The following is a 19,231-nucleotide window of genomic DNA, read 5'->3' as shown; positions in this document are numbered from 1 at the left end:
AAAAAGATAAAGACAAACATATGTGGTGAAAGAGTATGAACACAAGGCAAACATATAAAGAGAGTGTATCTATATCTCGAAGACATGAACATTGGTATTTGGAATCTCCATTAAAAATAAAGAAACACGAATCTTCATTTTCGGAATATCCTGTTAATGGGGGTGAAAAAAGGTGAAAAACGGGGTGAATACCTTTCATGCGGATACTTATATCTTAAAAACTAAAGATGTTAAAGTCATGAAAATTGCTATTTGGAATCTCCATTAAAAATAAAGAAACACGTATTTTTTGTTTTTGGAAAATCTACTTAAGAGGTGGTGAACAGGAGTGACAAACGGGGTGAATTCTTTAACTGAATGTATCTCAAAAACGTAACATGTTACAGATGTCAAAATTGGTATTTGGAATCTGCTGCAAAAGTAAAGGAACACACACAATTTGTTTTCTGAAAATCCACTTAAGGGGAAGTATTAAAGGGGGTAAATTTTTAAAATGAGCATTTATACATTATATATATACAACTGAACACATTACAGACGTGAAAATTGGTATATTTAATATCTTTTAAGAATAAAAAGTAACACATATATATTTGTTTTCGGAGAAAAGCACTTCATAAGGGGGGGGTATAATGGACTGAAAAAGAGGTTGAATTCTTTCTATGTGGATACTTATATCTCAAAAACTGAAGATGTTACAGACATGAAAATTGGCATTTGGAATCTCCTTTAAAAATAAACACTTTTTTGGGGGGGGGAACATCCACTTGAGGTGGTAGGGTGGGTGGAGAAGTGAACTTAGTCAAATTCTTTTTATGGCGATACTTATACATCAAATACTGAAGATGTTACAGACGTGAAAATTATAATTTGGAATCTCCTTTAAAAATAAGGAAACACTTTTTCTTTTGGAAAAATCTTCTTAATGGGGTGAAAAGAGGTGAGAAAGTGGTTGAATACCTTTTTGAGGATACGTATATCCCAAAAACTGAAGATGATACAGTCATGAAAAGTTTTATTTGGAATCTCCTTTAAAAAAACATGTATTTTTTGTTTTTGTAAAACCTACTTAAGGGGAGGGGGGTGAACAGGACTGACAAAGGGGATCCCTTTTAAATATAAAGTAATACATGCTTTTTTGTTTTTGGAAAAATCACTTGGGCGGGCAGGTTAAAATGGACTGAAAGAGGGTTGAATTCTTTTTATTAGGATACTTATATATCAAAAACTGAAGATGTTACAGACATGAAAGTTCTTATTTGGAATCTTCCTTAAAAATAAAGAAATATGCCTTCCTTTGTTTTCAGAAAATCCAATTAAGCGTGGGTAAATGAAAAGAAAAATGAAATATCAATTCTTTGTATGAGGATACTTATATCATTAAAATTAAGGATGTTACGGACGTGAAAATTGGTATTTGGAATTTCCTTTATAAATAAAGGAACACATATTTTTTTGTTGGGGAGGGCAACAATTGAAGGGGGCATTTAAAACGAGTTGAATTCTTTTTATGAGGATACAAATAAGAAGTGGACTTAAAGCAATACACCCCTAAGGGGTATTGACTGGAGGATGAGGATTAATGACAAAAATATACGTTTATAATAAACCATTTGAATTATGAAGTTAAAATGTCAAATGATATCCTAGGGGTTAAATAACAGAAGGTTTGAAACAAATTTAACCCCTCAGAGAGTTAAATGGGGGTTACGATCCGAAAACAAATATATTAATTCCTTCCTCCAAAATGGTTCAACGTATGAAGACAAAATTCAAAATAGCGGTATATACTGTATTTAAATTCTAGGTGTGAAATAGGAAATGTGTTTAAATATTCCATCGCTAAAGTGTCAAATGAGCTTAGCTCCGTGAACTAAATTATTCATCTCTCCAAACCCATTTGGCGTACAAAGTTGTAATTTTACAAGAAGTGTCTTTTATGTCCTAGGTGTAAAATAGCGTATACTTCCAAACATTTCTCCCCTATGAGGTTTAGATGGTAGCTGACGCCCAAAAACACAATATCCATTCTTCCAAAGCCATTTCTGGCATGAACATAACTTTTTTTTATGAAGGGTTGTCTTCTATATCCTAGATGTTAATAAATATTTCAAAACATTCACCCCTTAAAAAAGTATTAATTCCACCATTATTGTTCGTCGTATAAAATCAAAATTTCACAGGTTGATCGCTTTTATGTCCTAGATGTTAAAGCAGATATAGTTTAAAACATTCAAATCCTTCCATAAGGCATTCAAGTGAGTGGTAGATTATAAAATAAATAATCATTCCTCCAAAACCGTTTGACGTACGAACTGAGGACATATTTATAGGCTCAGCTGACAGTGGACTCTGCAAATTGTAAAAGTTTGAATAACAACTTTCATTTAAAAGCCGTAGCGAAGCACGGATATCTTGCTAGTTTTCTTATATTTAGTCATTCAAAGAAAACGGACACATTATAAGTTTTGTGTTACAATCTACAGAGGTACAGGGTTTAAGCGTACAAGCTACGATTTACAATTCCTTGGATAGGAATGACAGTATCTTCATTTTTTTTTAAATCATGTCATTCATTAAGCAAAATGTAACATAATTACATAACACAACAATGATTTTGCACAGTGCTGTAGTATTGTGTGACTTTCCCTGTTCACTGAATTTCTGAAAATAGTATGGAAGTGAAACATGGGTGATAACTAGCTCAGAAAGAAAGAGAATAGAAGCTTTTGAAATGTGGTGTTACAGAAGAATGCTGAAGGTGAGATGGATAGATCAAATCACGAATGCAGAGATACCGAATCGAATTGGTGAGAGGAGATCGATTTGGCTAAATTTGACGAGAAGGGATAAAATGATAGGACACGCCTTAAGACACCCAGGACTTATTCAGATGGTTTTTGAAGGAAGTGTAGGCGGTAAGAACGGTAGAGGTAGACCAACGTATGAATATGACAAGCAGATTAGAGCAGACTTAGGATGCAATAGTTATGTAGAAATGAAAAGGTTAGCACAGGATAGGGTGGCATGGAGGTCTGCATCAAAACAGTCTCAGGACTGATGACTCAAACAAGAACAGTATTTAAAATTTAACAGGCATGTCCGATAATAGCTAGTCTCTAAATGGTGAGGGAGTTTCATCACGAGTGAGTACACAGATAATTACTATACAATATTACAGTACAACAACGTAAATGTATTAACCAGATAGATGTACAGTATGCCTTCAAAAAAATAACCCAATTGATTTTATTCTCGTTAAGCATGATTAGATTGTTGGCGAGTTTATCACATAATGTTTGTGGGTTACTGTAGTCACGTACTAGTTTGTGAACCATGGGCAACGGCTGAGTGGCCCAGTAAGTGGTCCTGAGAGTTGGGATACCAGTTGCTATGGAATGGGAGTGGGCACCTTGGACATATTCTGAGTCATGGCCCTCCTTGTGCTCAGGCGGCTAGGACTATAAAATTCACCAGTGGTCCATAACCCGTTAGAGGAGAGATCCTCACTTGGACTATGTGCAAGTAGGGTAGCATCCTGCTTCATGAATTTACCGAGCTCAGAACATTTTAAGCAAGCCTCGGACCTATGGGAGTAATAGAGTCCCACTCCCATTTGACAGGCGAGGGACTCCTTGGAAACAACTTGGCGAACGAAATGGAATTCGATGGGGAGCTATCAATATTAATGGGGCTTATGGAAGAAAGAAGGTAGAACTGGCTGAATCAGCAAAGAGGATGCATCTGGATGTGCTAGGAGTAAGTGATATTCGGGTAAGGGGAGATAATGAGGAAGAGATAGGAGATTATAAAGTGTACTTGACGGGTGTTAGAAAGGGAAGGGCAGAGTCTGGGGTAGGGCTCTTTATCAGGAATACCATTGCACGCAACATAGTTCCTGTTAGGCACGTAAATGGGCGAATGATGTGGGTAGATTCGTCAGTTGGAGGAATTAGGACAAGAATTGTGTCCGTGTATTCACCATGTGAGGGTGCAGATGAGGATGAAGTTGACAAGTTTTATGAAGCATTGAGTGACATCGCGGTCAGGGTCAACAGCAAGGATAGAATAGTGCTAATGGGCGATTTCAATGCGAGAGTTGGGAATAGAACTGAAGGATACGAAAGGGTGATTGGTAAATGTGGGGAAGATATGGAAGCTAATGGGAATGGGAAGTGTTTGCTGGACTTCTGTGCTAGTATGGGTTTAGCTGTTACGAATACATTCTTCAAGCATAAGACTGTTCACTGCTACACATGGGAGGCTAGGGGTACCAGATCCATAATAGACTATATCTTAACAGACTTTGAATTCAGGAAATCCGTTAGGAATGTACGATTTATTCGCAGATTTTTCTATGACACAGACGACTATCTGATCTGTAGTGAACTAAGTATCTCTAGGCCTAGGGTAGAGAAAGTGAAATCTGTCTGTAAATGAATAAGGGTAGAAAATCTCCAGGACGAGGAAATTAGACAGAAGTACATGGATATGATTAGTGAGAAGTTTCGAACAGTAGACAGTAAGCAGGTTCACGATATAGAAAGTGTATGGGTGGCATACAGGGATGCTGAAGTAGAAACAGCAAGGGAATGCCAAGGAACAACTGTGTGTAAAGATGGGAAAAGGCGAACATCTTGGTGGAATGATGAAGTGAGAGCAGCCTGTAAACGTAAAAAAGAAGGCTTATCAGAAATGGCTCCAAACAAGGGCCGAGGCAGACAGGGATTTGTATGTAGATGAAAGAAACAGAGCGAAACAAATAGCTGTTGAATCCAAAAAGAAGTCATGGGAAGATTTAGGTAATAACCTGGAAAGGCTAGGTCAAGCAGCAGGGAAACCTTTCTGGACAGTAATAAAGAATCTTAGGAAGGGAGGGAAAAAGGAAATGAACAGTGTTTTGAGTAATTCAGGTGAACTCATAATAGATCCCAGGGAATCACTGGAGAGGTGGAGGGAATATTTTGAACATCTTCTCAATGTAAAAGGAAATCATCCTGGTGGTGTTGCAAACAGCCAAGCTCATGGGGAGGAGGAAAATGATGGTGGTGAAATTATGCTTGAGGAAGTGGAAAGGATGGTAAATAAACTCCATTGTCATAAGGCAGCAGGAATAGATGAAATTAGACCTGAAATGGTGAAGTATAGTGGGAAGGCAGGGATGAAATGGCTTCATCGAATAGTAAAATTAGTGTGGAGTGTTGGTAAGGTACTTTCAGATTGGACAAAAGCAGTAATTACACCTATCTATAAGCAAGGGAACAGGAAGGATTTTTTTTTTTTTTTGCTAGGGGCTTTACGTCGCACCGACACAGATAGGTCTTATCGTGACGATGGGATAGGAAAGGCCTAGGAGTTGGAAGGAAGCGGCCGTGGCCTTAATTAAGGTACAGCCCCAGCATTTGCCCGGTGTGAAAATGGGAAACCACGGAAAACCATTTTCAGGGCTGCCGATAGTGGGATTCGAACCTACTATCTCCCGGATGCAAACTGGAAGGATTGCAACAACTATCGAGGTATCTCATTGATTAGTATACCAGCCAAAGTATTCACTGGCATCTTGGAAGGGAGGGTGCGATCAGTCATTGAGAGGAAGTTGGATGAAAACCAGTGTGGTTTCAGACCACAGAGAGGCTGTCAGGATCAGATTTTCAGTATGCGCCAGGTAATTGAAAAATGCTATGAGAGGAATAGGCAGTTTTGTTTATGTTCCGTAGATCTAGAGAAAGCATATGACAGGGTACCGAGGGAAGAGATTTTCACTATACTGGGGGACTATGGAATTAAAGGTATATTATTAAAATCAATCAAAGGCATTTATGTTGACAATTGGGCTTCAGTGAGGATTGATGGTAGAATGAGTTCTTGGTTCAGGGTACTTACAGGGGTTAGACAAGGCTGTAATCTTTCACCTTTGCTGTTCGTAGTTTACATGGATCATCTGCTGAAAGGTATAAAATGGCAGGGAGGGATTCAGTTAGGTGGAAATGTAGTAAGCAGTTTGGCCTATGCTGACGACTTGGTCTTAATGGCAGACTGTGCCGAAAGCCTGCAGTCTAATATCTTGGAACTTGAAAATAGGTGCAATGCGTATGGTATGAAAATTACCCTCTCAAAGACTAAATTGATGTCAGTAGGTAAGAAATTCAACAGAACTGAATGTCAGATTGGTGGTACAAACCTAGAACAGATCGATAATTTCAAGTATTAAGGTTGTGTGTTCTCCCAGGATGGTAATATAGTAAGTGAGATTGAATCAAGGTGTAGTAAAGCTAATGCAGTGAGCTCGCAGTTGCGATCAACAGTATTCTGTAAGAAGGAAGTCAGCTCCCAGACGAAACTATCTTTACATCGGTCTATTTTCAGACCAACTTTGCTTTACGGGAGCGAAGGCTGGGTGGACTCAGGATATCTTATTCATAAGTTAGAAGTAACAGACATGAAAGTAGCAAGAATGATTGCTGGTACAAACAGGTGGGAACAATTGCAGGAGGGTACTCAGAATGAGGAGATAAGAGCTAATTTAGGAATGAACTCTATGGATGAAGCTGTACGCATAAACCGGCTTCGGTGGTGGGGTCATGCGAGGCGAATGGAGGAGAATAGGTTACCTAGGAGAATAATGGACTCTGCTATGGAGGGTAAGAGAAGTAGAAGGAGACCAAGACGACGATGGTTAGACTCAGTTTCTAACAATTTAAAGATAAGAGGTATAGAACTAAATGAGGCCACAACACTAGTTGCAAATCGAGGATTGTGGCAACGTTTAGTAAATTCTCAGAGGCTTGCAGACTGAACGCTGAAAGGCATAACAGTCTATAATGATAATGTATGTATGTATGTATGTAATGTATGTTTAAGTTTTTTTTTTTTTTTTTTTTTTTTTTTTTTTTTGCTAGTTGCTTTACGTCGCACTGACATGGATAGGTCTTATGGCGACGAAATTTAAACCTTAGCACCTTAGCAACCACAAGCCTCCTTAACTGCGTATTATATTAGAACTGTTTTTAAAGCAGGTCTTAAAATGTAATAGTGAAAATTGTAATTCATTACGTATTATAACAATATTTGAGGTTCTAGGCCTAACTCTTTATTGTTATCTGGTCAAAATACATAAACTGCAATGAACATAACTTATTTCTTACAACGTAAATTGAAAATGACGTGGATTTCTGCCCTCTTTCGTTCATTATTTTCTGCCTCCATTTCAAACTCTGGTATCGCAGCAGTGATCAAAAGAGACTCGCAGAACTTCGCCCAAACTTCATGAACTGTGACGTAGCCACAACTTCACTGCAGTTGAATAGCATACGCTGCGCTCATTGCTTGCCAGCTCACCCACTTACAGTGATGGGCGCCCGTAGGACGAAATTCCCAGCGTGAGCACCTCTGGTGTAGACCAAGGTATGAGTATGACAAGCAGATTAAAGCAGATGTAAGATGTAGTCGTTACGTCGAAATGAAAAGATTAGCACAGGATAGGGTGGCATGGAGAGATGCATCCAACTAATCTATGGACTAATGACTCAAACAACAACAACAACAACAACAACACGAGAAACTTGGTAACAAGTTTTAACCACATGCAGAGTACTGACATTACCAAACCTTTCATTATAATCATCAAATATCAACTGTGAACCACAACTGGCATATCAATAATTGTTATGAATTGCTGCACTATTTCGATGTCCATTAGTCTGAAACCACTATAATTAGTTTTCTTGTTGCTAATGTCTGGTAAAATAACCTCATAGCTTTATATTTTTGTGAATGCACTTTTATTAAAAGTTAGTGAGACAATTCTATTCACTGTATTTACACATTAAATCCAACTTATCTTCACTTGCTTGAACAGTCTACCAGTAATTCACCCCATATTTACATTACAAATCTCTATAGAACTCGGATATATCTGAAAAATAAATATACTATGCAAATAAACAATCTCACAAGCAACATATGTTTATCTATCATATGATATGTTTTCAATGAAAAGGAAGGAAACATCCACCTACTATGTTAACCACTGCCTTCAAACACTCAAGCCAAACAAATTCCTCCAAATGACCATCAGAAAGGCAAGATATACATGGATTCCTGTTCAGTGAGAGTGAAATGCGACAGTAAAGTATGGGGCATGGCACCATAACATTTCTAAGCATTTTATTTTGTTTACTCGTTGAGAATTGGAATACATCAATGGAATTTTGGAATTATAATCTTGAAACTATATATGTTTCTTTTTTTTTTTTTAAGCCAAGGAAAGAAAATCATATTTTTGTGAAAATTTCACCTACATCTACTCCTAACCCCATGTTCTTAGGTGAGTAAGTGCACTGAATAACCAGAGAACAACTGATAAACTATGCAAATACATTTAGACAATGAAAAGAAGTTCCACTGCTATTAAATTGTCACAAAATGTTGTTTACTATCTTGTATCTTCTTGTATCTTTATATAACAAACCCAATGCAGTACTTCTGGAACAACACAACTGAACACAGATCTGAGAACAGATGACATAATGATAAACTCTCACCTTATTGAACTTTGCAAATGGATATTCCTTGCCTTCGTCTTCTGCCCTTCTCCAATGCTTGAAGAGAGCACCATCAGTCCGCGCAGTATTAGAAAAATCCATCCAACGCCAGCTTCGTGCACGTCGCATTCCTAGCTGTGCCTTTACTTGCTTATATCCCTGGCCTTGGGAGAAAATCTCTATTTTACTCAAAATATTCAAGAGTAAAAGATAGACATCTCATTTCTTTTCCTTTACTCAAAGAAACTGTATACAAATATGCATAAATGACCATACTCCATGAAAACATATAAAAGGATAGTTTGAATTCAAACAACAGTCTAACAACAATCTAAAAAACACACATTAATGAAACTTTAACACCATGAAGTCCTCATTCACCAACTATACAGTAGGCCTAAGTAATATTGTATACAAAAAGATCTGCACATGGATTACTCATCAAGTCTATAAAGAGGAAATACATCTCCATATACAAGTAACAAGTTGAGATTGGTATTTTCTCTCAATCACAAGACTCTCTGTTTAATTTTGAGAAGAGGCTGCTATATAAATACTAACAAAATAATTACCTCTACAGTTTTATAGATGTATGGAGTTGTGTATACAGGGTATGTGAAAAGACCTTAAGTACTACGTATGCTCTTCTGGCAGCAATGCAAGTCACATTTCCATCTTAAAATCTGGCTCGCTACACCATGATTTTAAGCACTGTCTGGAGTGTTACTGCCAAGTACAATTTTGGAAGGTGCTACTTGCCTGTACTCCCAACACTTCTTGTTTAAACTATTGCAGAATTCTCTGAGAAGATTATTCGGTCTCGGAGAGACCCACTATATTGCCTTGTTCAAGTGCCAACTTCTGCACAAACAATTTGAACTTATGCCGTTCTAGCACGTTAACAAACAGTGTTCAATACAACTTCGGAACATAATATGACACTGCAAACTACAGACTACCACCCAAGCAGAAACATAACAGTTAATACACCTCAAATACAGTAAGTGAACCAGTAGAATTGATTCTCAGTTATTCTTCATCGCTGTATACATGATCATCACATGTACTGCTTTCTAGTAGCATCACTGGTAAATATGGTCTTTCTTATTCACTTCCTTCAATACATATATTTCTCATTTTCCATATATGTAATATATATGTATGTAAAACTGAAGGTTAGTGCTATTTTCAGTCTGCTGCAGCAAATATAGAAAAGTTTAGAAATTGACTTAAGTGACATAGAAAGCCTTGGAAACCTACGTACGCTCACTGAAACTTGCAAGACTGATTTTTTAAATTCTCCAGTATGAGATATGACAACACTATTTATTTTGATGAACGTAGTACTTCAACATGCACGCTCCAGGAGTTGAAGAGTTGTGACCTCAGCGCAGAAAAGTATCCAGTAGATGTTGTCATGGCAGACAAAGATGAGTCTGAATAAATATGAATATGAACTCTGAGTTAAACTTGGGAAAAGTGGTAGTGAAATATTTGGAATGCTAGGTGGTGAAACACCTAGCTGTGCAGCAGTATTTGATTGGTGGAGGCCCTCCAAAGACAGCAACATACAAGAGATTAACAACACGCGATCTGGCAGGCCATTCACTGGAGTAAGGGATGTCAACATTACCAGGACTGATGAGCTGGTGGAAAGCGATCGAAGGGCAACATTAAATCAAGTTTCCATTTCATTGAACATCTACTTTCAAAGTGCTCAGCATATAATGAGATATGTAAAGCAAGGGCATCGTGTTTGCTCCTGGTGGGTACCCAGACAGCTCACAGACAACCAGGAGCAACGAAAAGTTCCTATAAGCAAAGTCCTAGTCGACACAACAATCTTTCCTAACCTCAACTGCGATATGTGATTCGTCAGTATGATCCACCAACAAAACGGTTGAGTATGTGGATTCCCCTCTGCCCAAATATTTTTGAATGACTTCCAACAGCAGGTAAAATGACGCTTCTACTATTCTTTTATGTGCAGTGGATAATCTTACAGCACTGAGTTTCTAATGGAATGACTGAACAGCAGTTACTATGTAAACATTCTGAGGAACCATTTGCGTGAAGCCCTGAGAGAGAAAAGATCAAAACTGCTCAAGAAACAGTGGTTTTTGCTCCAGGACAATGCCTGCTTGCATGTGGCTGCTGTGACCATACAGGCATAGCACTGGTGAGGCAGCACTAGAATGCCCACTATACAGCCAGCACTTAGCACCATGAGATTTCTGGGCATTCCCAAACCTGAAAAAACTTCTTTTTAACAATTGGCTTTACGTCGTACTGGCACAGATAGGTCTTATGGTGACTATGGGGCAGGAAACGGCTAAGAGTGGGAAGGAAGTAGCTGTGGACTTAATTAAGATATATCCCCAGCATTTACCTGGTGTGAAAATGAGAAACCATGGAAAACTCTCTTCAGGGCTGCCAACAGTATGGTTCGAACCCACTATCTCCCAAATTCAAGCTCACAGCAGCGCACCCCTAAACGCATAGCCAACTTGTACGGTTCCTGAAAAAAACATGGTGGTGATTTTTGTTTTAAGAGGAAGTAAAACTGGGCAACTCTTATGGAGCAAGACAGATAGACAGATAGATGATTTATTATAAATGGCAAAGTTAGACACACTTGCCCTGTCTAACACTTAACCAGTGAGATATTCCTTTCAGATGATACAGTGTGACAAGCCACATCTGTAGTTCTAAAACAAATGTCACATAATGAACTATTTCCTGTGTTTGAAATATTAATGTTATTTGCTTTACGTCCCACTAACTACTTTTACAGTCTTCGGAGACGCCGAGGTGCCGGAATTTAGTCCCGCAGGAGTTCTTTTTTAAGTGCCAGTAAATCTACCGACACGAGGCTGTCGTATTTGAGCACCTTCAAATACCACCGGACTGAGTTTGAAATATTTATAACATTGTAAAAATGTATTGCAGGTGAAGGATGGTACTTTGTAAAAGAACAAAGTGTAAAGCCTGCAGATTCTTCCATTTCAGAATTCAAAAATCAGTCTTAAAATGTTTCAATCAGCCTACACATTTACATCATGGTGAAAAGCAACTGTTCACCAAGAGGATTTTATTGAAGTAATTTGAAATGACAAAATATAACCACTTGTTGATATAAATTTATTACATGACTTGCACAATGTGGACCAGCCCATGTTCTACGGGCAGTGTGCATGCCTCTTACCCAGAGCCCCCGTGTTTGATTCCCAATCAGTCCAAGGATCTTAATTCTGGACTGAGGTCTGGAAAGGGGTTAACTTAGCCTCATGAGACCTACTGAGAATTTGTCTGATGTGAGAGGCAGTGGATGTGGTTGCAAAAGCTAAGCAATATGGCTGAGGATGCTGTCATGTTGACCACATGACACTCCATTAACTGCAGGGCATCTGGTTGGGTAGCAGTCACTTTGGCAGGCCAAGGCCCATAACAGGCTGCACGTGACGTGGAGTTTGGTAGTTTGTACAATAAGGACAGTGAAGAACTTCACTGTAATTATGATAGCAAAACAATATCAATGAAACTGATGATAAAAAAAACTACTGAATCCAACTGAGTAAAGTAACACACAATAACAGATTTGGTATTCTTCTTCTTCTTCTTCTTCTCCGTTTCTTACCGCTTTTCCCCACACCTGTAGGGTCGCGGGTGCGAACTGTGTCACACATTTGGATTTGGGCCCGTTTAACGGCCGGAAGCCCTTCCTGACGCCAACCCTATATGGAGGGATGTAATCACTATTGCGTGAATAACAGATCTGATATTGTCCTTAAATATTCTTGTATTCATAGCAGAGCGACAACATTATAAGATGTATTATTACTGCAGTACAATAGCATGGTTATCTGTTATTCTCCATGTGAGAATGAGTGAAAGAGAGTGAAGTAGCTGCAACTTTGCACTGCTATCCACATGCCATTGGATGTTGCCAAAACAGCTTCCCCCTTGGAAACTACTTTATGCCACCAATTCCATTCTGATATCCCGAAATTTTCTATTGTTACCTTGAAAATATAGACCTCATTTTGTGCATAATAGGTCTAAAAATACTCAATTCATTGCATATCAGATTGGCTGGAATCACCAAGAATTTACTTGATTATCCACGTAATACATTTCCTGAATTCAAAGTTAGTTATGATACAGGCTGTCATCAACCTGAGACCCTACTCTCCCGAATGTAGCAGCATTTAGAAGGAATTTGCAATGACTGTTTATATAACAGCTCAGAAATTCAGAAAGGAATTTACATTCCATAAATTAGATTTCTAATTTTCCCTATACTTGTCCATTGTTGCCTTGAAAGCCTCCATCAGCTCTGGACTACAGAGCCTGAACTGTCTACCTCAAAATAATCTGTTCAGTCACATGGTGATTAAACAGGGTATTAGAGACCAATCACCAAATCTAAACCAGATCTCTCATTCAATAATATGTCTAACAGGAACTGTTATATAGATTTTTTTTTAAATTTCTTTAATTTATTTAAGGTAACTTCATTAATTCGCCTCACACAAACTTCACATAATTCTATCTCTCCAAATTTTTTTGCTAGTTCTTGTTCTGTGCATTGAAATATAAGTACAGCGTCTTTTTTTGGCTCTGTGCGAGGGTCCGGGAAGCTACACGAAAAGAAGATAGCACAGCCAGGCGACTCATTTGCCGAGATATATATTGCTTCATGTCCGGCTGATGTGATCTAATGTAGTAGTGATTAAGTGATAAATCCTGCATCTTCACCACAATAGTTTAGTTTCATGCAAGTGTAACGGACTAGTATAACTTGGAAACACTTATCTAAACCCATGGGTAAAAAGTGAAAATATCGAGCTCAGTTAGTTGTTGTTGTTGTTATTATTATTACTTATGAGGTGTTGCTATGAAGTTGTTTACGTCTATTAATTTTATTTTACGTGGTTATGTACGGACTTTATTTGGTATAAACCGTGGTCATACCATTTATTATTTATGTGTGTTGTATGATCTGTCTTGTGTAATAAAACATGTGAGGTTATGTCACGATAAATCTGCTGTATGTATATTAATAAGGGTTTATTTAATGTAAGAACATGTAATTAACAGTATATAATTTATTACCACCTGTAAATATGATGTATAAATCCAATGTAATGTTGTGCAACACAGGGTAATAGTCCAGAACAACGCATCTTGTTACTAGAGCTGTATAGAATGTTCAATTCATTCGTAAATAGGTTATTGGAGACTCAGGAAAATTTGAGAAAACATGTGTCATACTTTTCTAGAAGCCTGGCCAGGCAAGGTATATAAAGAGATGGTGTAGAGTAGTTAGCAAGAGTTACTAGTGAAAGTCCCTTGTGGACAGTCGAGATTTTCTTCTGATGACACAGAGCACAGTTCTCTGCGAAACATAAAGAATTTCACCCTATTTTCTTGACACGGCACAAGCCCAAAAGCCTATGCAGTATCACATCTGTAAGTATGGGCTGTAAAAGCATCAATGTCAATAATAATAATAATAATAATAATAATAATAATAATAATAATAATAATAATGGTGCATAGCTTCCGAAGAGGCCTGCTACATGTCTTTCAAAATGATGCCTACAGGTGGCCTGGATGTGTGAGGATGAAGACTGCACACATACCCAATCCTAAGCTAGAGGAATTAACCAATTAAGGTTAAAATACTTGACCCGACCAGAAATCGAAGCAGGACCAACATGCTAACATTTTAGCCATGGAGCCAGACTGTTTTGAAGTACTGTATTGTGAATGAGGATGACCAGACATAGTAGACTAACTGTACATCCTGAATTCAAGATTTTGATAGTTGTAAAGCAAGCACGCTTGTAGCTTCATTTGACTTTCAATACCAACATCATACATATAGAAAATCCAGTTTTATGTGGAATCTGAACCACAGCGATACGAGTTCATTTAAAAAATCCCACCATGTAATGGCTGAGAATCAAACTGTGAAGTGAGATGAATTCATATGCATGTTATAGGGCCAGATGCCCTTCCTGATGCAAACCTCAGCTGAGGAGCTAATGAAGATGAAATGAATGATGGTGAATAAAAGTGGGTAAGGAGGTGGAAGAAATCAGCTGTGGCCTATGAATAGGAACTGTCCTGGTATTTTTCTGGAAGTAAAAATGGGCAACCAAAGAAACCCACTCTCAGGACAGCCAACAGTGGAGTTCAAACCCCCCAAATGCAGAGCTTGGCTCCACAACCATAGCACGTTAAAAAGCACGGCCTCTCCACTCGGTTCCCTAATCTAATAAGATTTAGTTAGAAAATAGCCAGTGTGATAACTCTTAGTATGTATCAATGGTAAGGGAAAATTTTAAAGTATTAGTATTATTTTTTTAGTATTACAATTTGTGCCTATGACATTTGCTTTTCCCCTCCCCCTTAAGCTTGATATCCCCCACTGGAGTAAAGTGGCTGGATTCAACAATGGTGTTCATATACACGTAGATTAACTCTGTACAAAGTATAGGAGGATAACACAGTTAACATATCGATTGCATTATACTATCCTGCAAGTGTGTGTGTTGTATAGGATTTAGATATGTTCAATGTGTTGTAGAAACATCTTGGTAAGTATGCTTCTTCAGGTTAGGTGAAGAGTTTTTGTCAAAGAACATGTCATTCTGCTTTGTAATGATGTTTTGATTATTGGTAATTATGTATTCTTTCTAGTGTATTCTACAGTTTGTCCGGTATTTCTGCAACAGGTACACTGGTATTAAGCTGAGGACATTTATACATTTTAAAAAATCCTGTCTTAGGCAGCCTGAATAGGTACTATCTAAATTTGTATAAACATGTAGTACTACTCAACAACTTAAAATTTAAATTATCTCTGGAACAATGTTAAATAGAGGTTTTACTGTATTTGGAAGTACGGGTGTGTCATAGGCACTAACAAATACCTTTCATTATTTATAATTTGTCCCAAAACATATGTTTAACTTCATTCTCCAAGTTTAGCAGTTACAGGAGCAAAAACAGCATTTTAGGAAAATCAGCAAAACAAAGACAGTTGGCTTGGTGATGAGTAGAAACACTCCAACTGTTCATCTAAGAATTGGAGATGAGGAGATGGATATTGTAGACAACTGCCAGTATTTAGGTAGTGTTCTGTCATCAGACAATACCACACATCAAGAGATTAGCAACGGAATACAGAAAGCTTCCAAAGTCTATCACGCTGTATGTCAAATACTTTGAAAAGAAACATTTCCGTCAGTTTCCAAGATCAGCTTGTATATAATATATCTAGTACCTATATTGACGTATGGCCTGGAAGCAGCAACACTTACTGGACCAACAAAGAGTCGCCCTCAAGCAACAGAAATGAAGTTCCTCTGTTCTTGTCTACAAAAAACAAAAATGGATCAAATAAGGAATGTGGATATTTGGCAACAGCTTGGATTGGAAAGAAGCTTGCTGGAGACTCTAGAAGTGAAGAGATTGCAATGGTAGGGTCACATGAAAAGAATGGACCCTCACAGGACTCCTCGAACATACTTTGACCACAATGTTCCTGGGAAGAGACCAAGAGGAAGACCTTGCGATGTTTGGGAAAAACAGATATTGAAAGACCTTGAAAATAGAGAGATGTGAACACTACCGCACCCAGCTTGCTGGAGCAAAGAAATTATGATCTTCAGAATAGTTGGGTATGGTAAATGATAATGATGATGATGGTGGTAGTGGTGATGGGACAGCAGCAGTATAGAAGAGTGTCTGAGGCGAATGATCATATAGGTGACAACAGCAAAGGACCATTAAATAAGAGAAGGTAAACCCCTCCTGTATCAATGGCCTGAAGGCAGCAGAGGAGAGTATCGCAATGGTGGTAGGGGCCAAACACCTAGAATCAACCTGAATGAGATCCACGGCAGGCAATGCTCTGTAAGCTGTAGGGACAGCAGTTTGCCTAGAAGAAGAGAACTCCAAAATCAAACCATGACTACCCATTATGGTTTTAACTCAAGAGGTGTTCAGCTGGGCGCCCGCTGAAACTAGCCTAGTGCGGCCGAGCTGACCTGATGTAAATGCGGGCAGCTTACATAGCTAGCAGACGTCATAGTGAAGCGAGAGCAAGAACACACTTTGCTGGCTTTGTAGGGAAGTGGAGCAGTGACGTATGATTAAAAAACGTAAAATTCCTATTATTAATTCAGTAAAATGTAATATATTTACATAATTCAACAAGTTTACTGCTTGATTTTGCAGTGTGTTGTAGTGTTCTGTGACTTCCCTGTTGTTCAATGAATTTCTGAAAACAGTGTTCAAAACTTATCAGGCACCTGGTTATAACAGCAAGTCTAGAAATAGTGAGTAGTAAAAGTAGCGCACTGGGGGCACTAAACCTAGTGCAAACATCAAGGACCAGTTGAAGGGTCCCTCATCTCAAAGAATCTAAGACTGAAGTACAGTGGTAGTGTAAATGCATTTACCAAATAGATACACAGTATGCCTTCAAATAAATAACCTTACTGATTTTATTCCCAGTGAGCATGATTGGATTGTTGGTGAATTTATCAGATAATTTAAACCCAAGCAACCACAAGCCACATCTTATCCACCTCAACTCTGTATTATATTAGAAATGTTTCTAAAGCACCTATTATATTTTACTATTATTTACTATTTACTATATTTTAATATAATAATGAAAATTAATCACGTATAGTACAAAAAATATTTGAGGTTGTAGGCCTAACTTTTTATCATATCCAGTCAAAATACAAACTGCAACGAACATTTTAAATTATTTCTTACAGCGTAACTTGAAAATGACGTGGATTTCTTCCCGCTTTATTTCATTAGGCGCTGCCCCCATTTCAAACTCCGCACTAGTCAAGAGTGAATGGGAGAACTTCTCCCAACCTTCACAGCTTGTGACATAACCACAATGTTTACCCAACCTTCACAGCTTGTGACATAACGACAATGTCACTGTTGCTGAATAGCACATGCTCATCACCTGCCTGCCCACTCGCTTATAATGCTGTGCACCTGCAAGACCAGCGTGAGCACCTCTGTTCTAACTCTTTGGGAGCCTAAGTCATCATTTCAATACTTGATCCAACACTATAGAAAAAGTATAAAATTTGAATTATAGCCCAACTGGTAAACTCTATGAAGGAATCCAGGGCTGCAAAGTGAGTAGTAAATGAAATGGCATATGGCTTTTAGTGCCGGGATATCCCAGGACGGGTTTGGCTCGCCAGGTGCAGGTCTTTCTATTTGACTTCCGTAGGCGACCTGCATGTCGTGATGAGGATGAAATGGGGATGAAGACAACACATACACCCAGCCCCCGTGCCATGGGAATTAACCAATTAAGGTTAAAATCCCCGACCCGGCCGGGAATCGAACCCGGGACCCTGTGAACCGAAGGCCAGTACGCTGACCGTTTAGCCAACGAGTCGGACCAAAGTGAGTAGTAAAAGTAGCGCAATGGGGGCACTAAAACTAGTGCAAACATCAAGGACCAGTTGAAGGGTCCCTCATCTCAAAGAATCAGGCCCAAAGAGAGCTTTTATATATGAACTCTCAATGAAAGGACACTTACACTTCACAACTGTGAATGATTAGCTCAATATTTTGAGACCTTACTAAACTGCCCTTCTCCAGCATCAAAGATTACAATTTCTGGTCCATCCTTCATTTCATTGCCTTCTCTTCCTCCTGGTTGACAAAAAATTCAGCCCAATCATTGCACCAGTCCCCAACAATAAGACATCAGGCAAAGATTCTACAGTTGATAAACTTCTCAAGATGGCTACACCCAATTTTGTTGCCAAAATGGAAGAACTTTTTCATGATATATGGGAATTGGAAACTATTCCTAAAAAGTAGCAATCAGCTATTATACAGCATCTCCATTTTTTTTAAAGGCAATAAAGCAGATGTGAACAACTACAGAGGCATATCTCTTCATTCGTTTGCCTAAAAAAATCCTATTAAAAGCATTTCAAAGTCACACTGAACCTATGGTTGATCCACATACTCGGGAATATCAAGCCGACTTCCGGAAGATCCGCCTGTTCTGCAGTGAACAGAGCATCATCAAAACCAGATCTCTTCGTGCCAAACCCCTTGTATTGACTTCTGTTGATTTCAAGAAGGTGTATGACTCAACTGACCAATTCAGTCTTCTTGATATCCTCGAGGAGATGGGCACAGAGATATAAGCAACCCCATTGAAGGATTCAACCACTTTTTCACTTATTTTGAGCCCCTTAAGTCGATTTTCCAAAAACAAAAAACATGTGTTTCTTTGTTTTTAAAGGAGTTTCTAAATACCAATTTTTACGCGTGTAACAAGTTTTGTAGATATACTCATTTTAAATATTCACCCATTTTTCACTTCTTTTCACCTCATTGAGTGCATTTTCTGAAAACAAATGTGTGTACTGTTACTTTTAAAGGAACAAGTACTAATTTTTACATTTGTAACATGTTAAGTTTTTGAGATATACTCATTTTAAAATATCACCCCCTTTGTCACTTCTTTTCACCCCCCCCCCCCATAAGGACTTTCTGAAAACAAAAAATACATATTTCTTTACTCTTAAAGGAGATTCCATGTACGAATTTCCATGTCTGAAACTTCTTTAGTTTTTGAGATATAAGTATCCTCGTAAAAAGGATTCAACCCATTT

The 19,231-nt window shown here is 38.2% G+C and overlaps 1 protein-coding gene across 8 annotated transcripts in view; it reads right to left on the bottom strand.

Moving 5' to 3' along the window:
• The window catches only part of DMAP1 (DNA methyltransferase 1 associated protein 1), a 308,165-nt gene that overhangs the window by 147,371 nt on the left and 141,563 nt on the right, over positions 1-19,231 (bottom strand). For all 8 annotated transcript variants that reach the window (XR_010859253.2, XM_067140531.2, XM_067140527.2 and 5 more), the window contains one exon: positions 8,544-8,707. Coding sequence is in view for 7 of the 8 variants with exons in the window: in XM_067140531.2 (XP_066996632.2) it covers positions 8,544-8,707 (164 nt within the window). In the remaining variant the exon portion in view is untranslated. The remainder of the gene's footprint in view (positions 1-8,543; positions 8,708-19,231) is intronic.

The sequence above is a fragment of the Anabrus simplex genome, chromosome 2 (assembly GCF_040414725.1).
Source record: "Anabrus simplex isolate iqAnaSimp1 chromosome 2, ASM4041472v1, whole genome shotgun sequence".
Lineage (NCBI taxonomy): Eukaryota > Metazoa > Arthropoda > Insecta > Orthoptera > Tettigoniidae > Anabrus > Anabrus simplex.
Note: the sequence above shows the minus strand (reverse complement) of the source record. Positions and strands in the feature narration are given on the sequence as shown.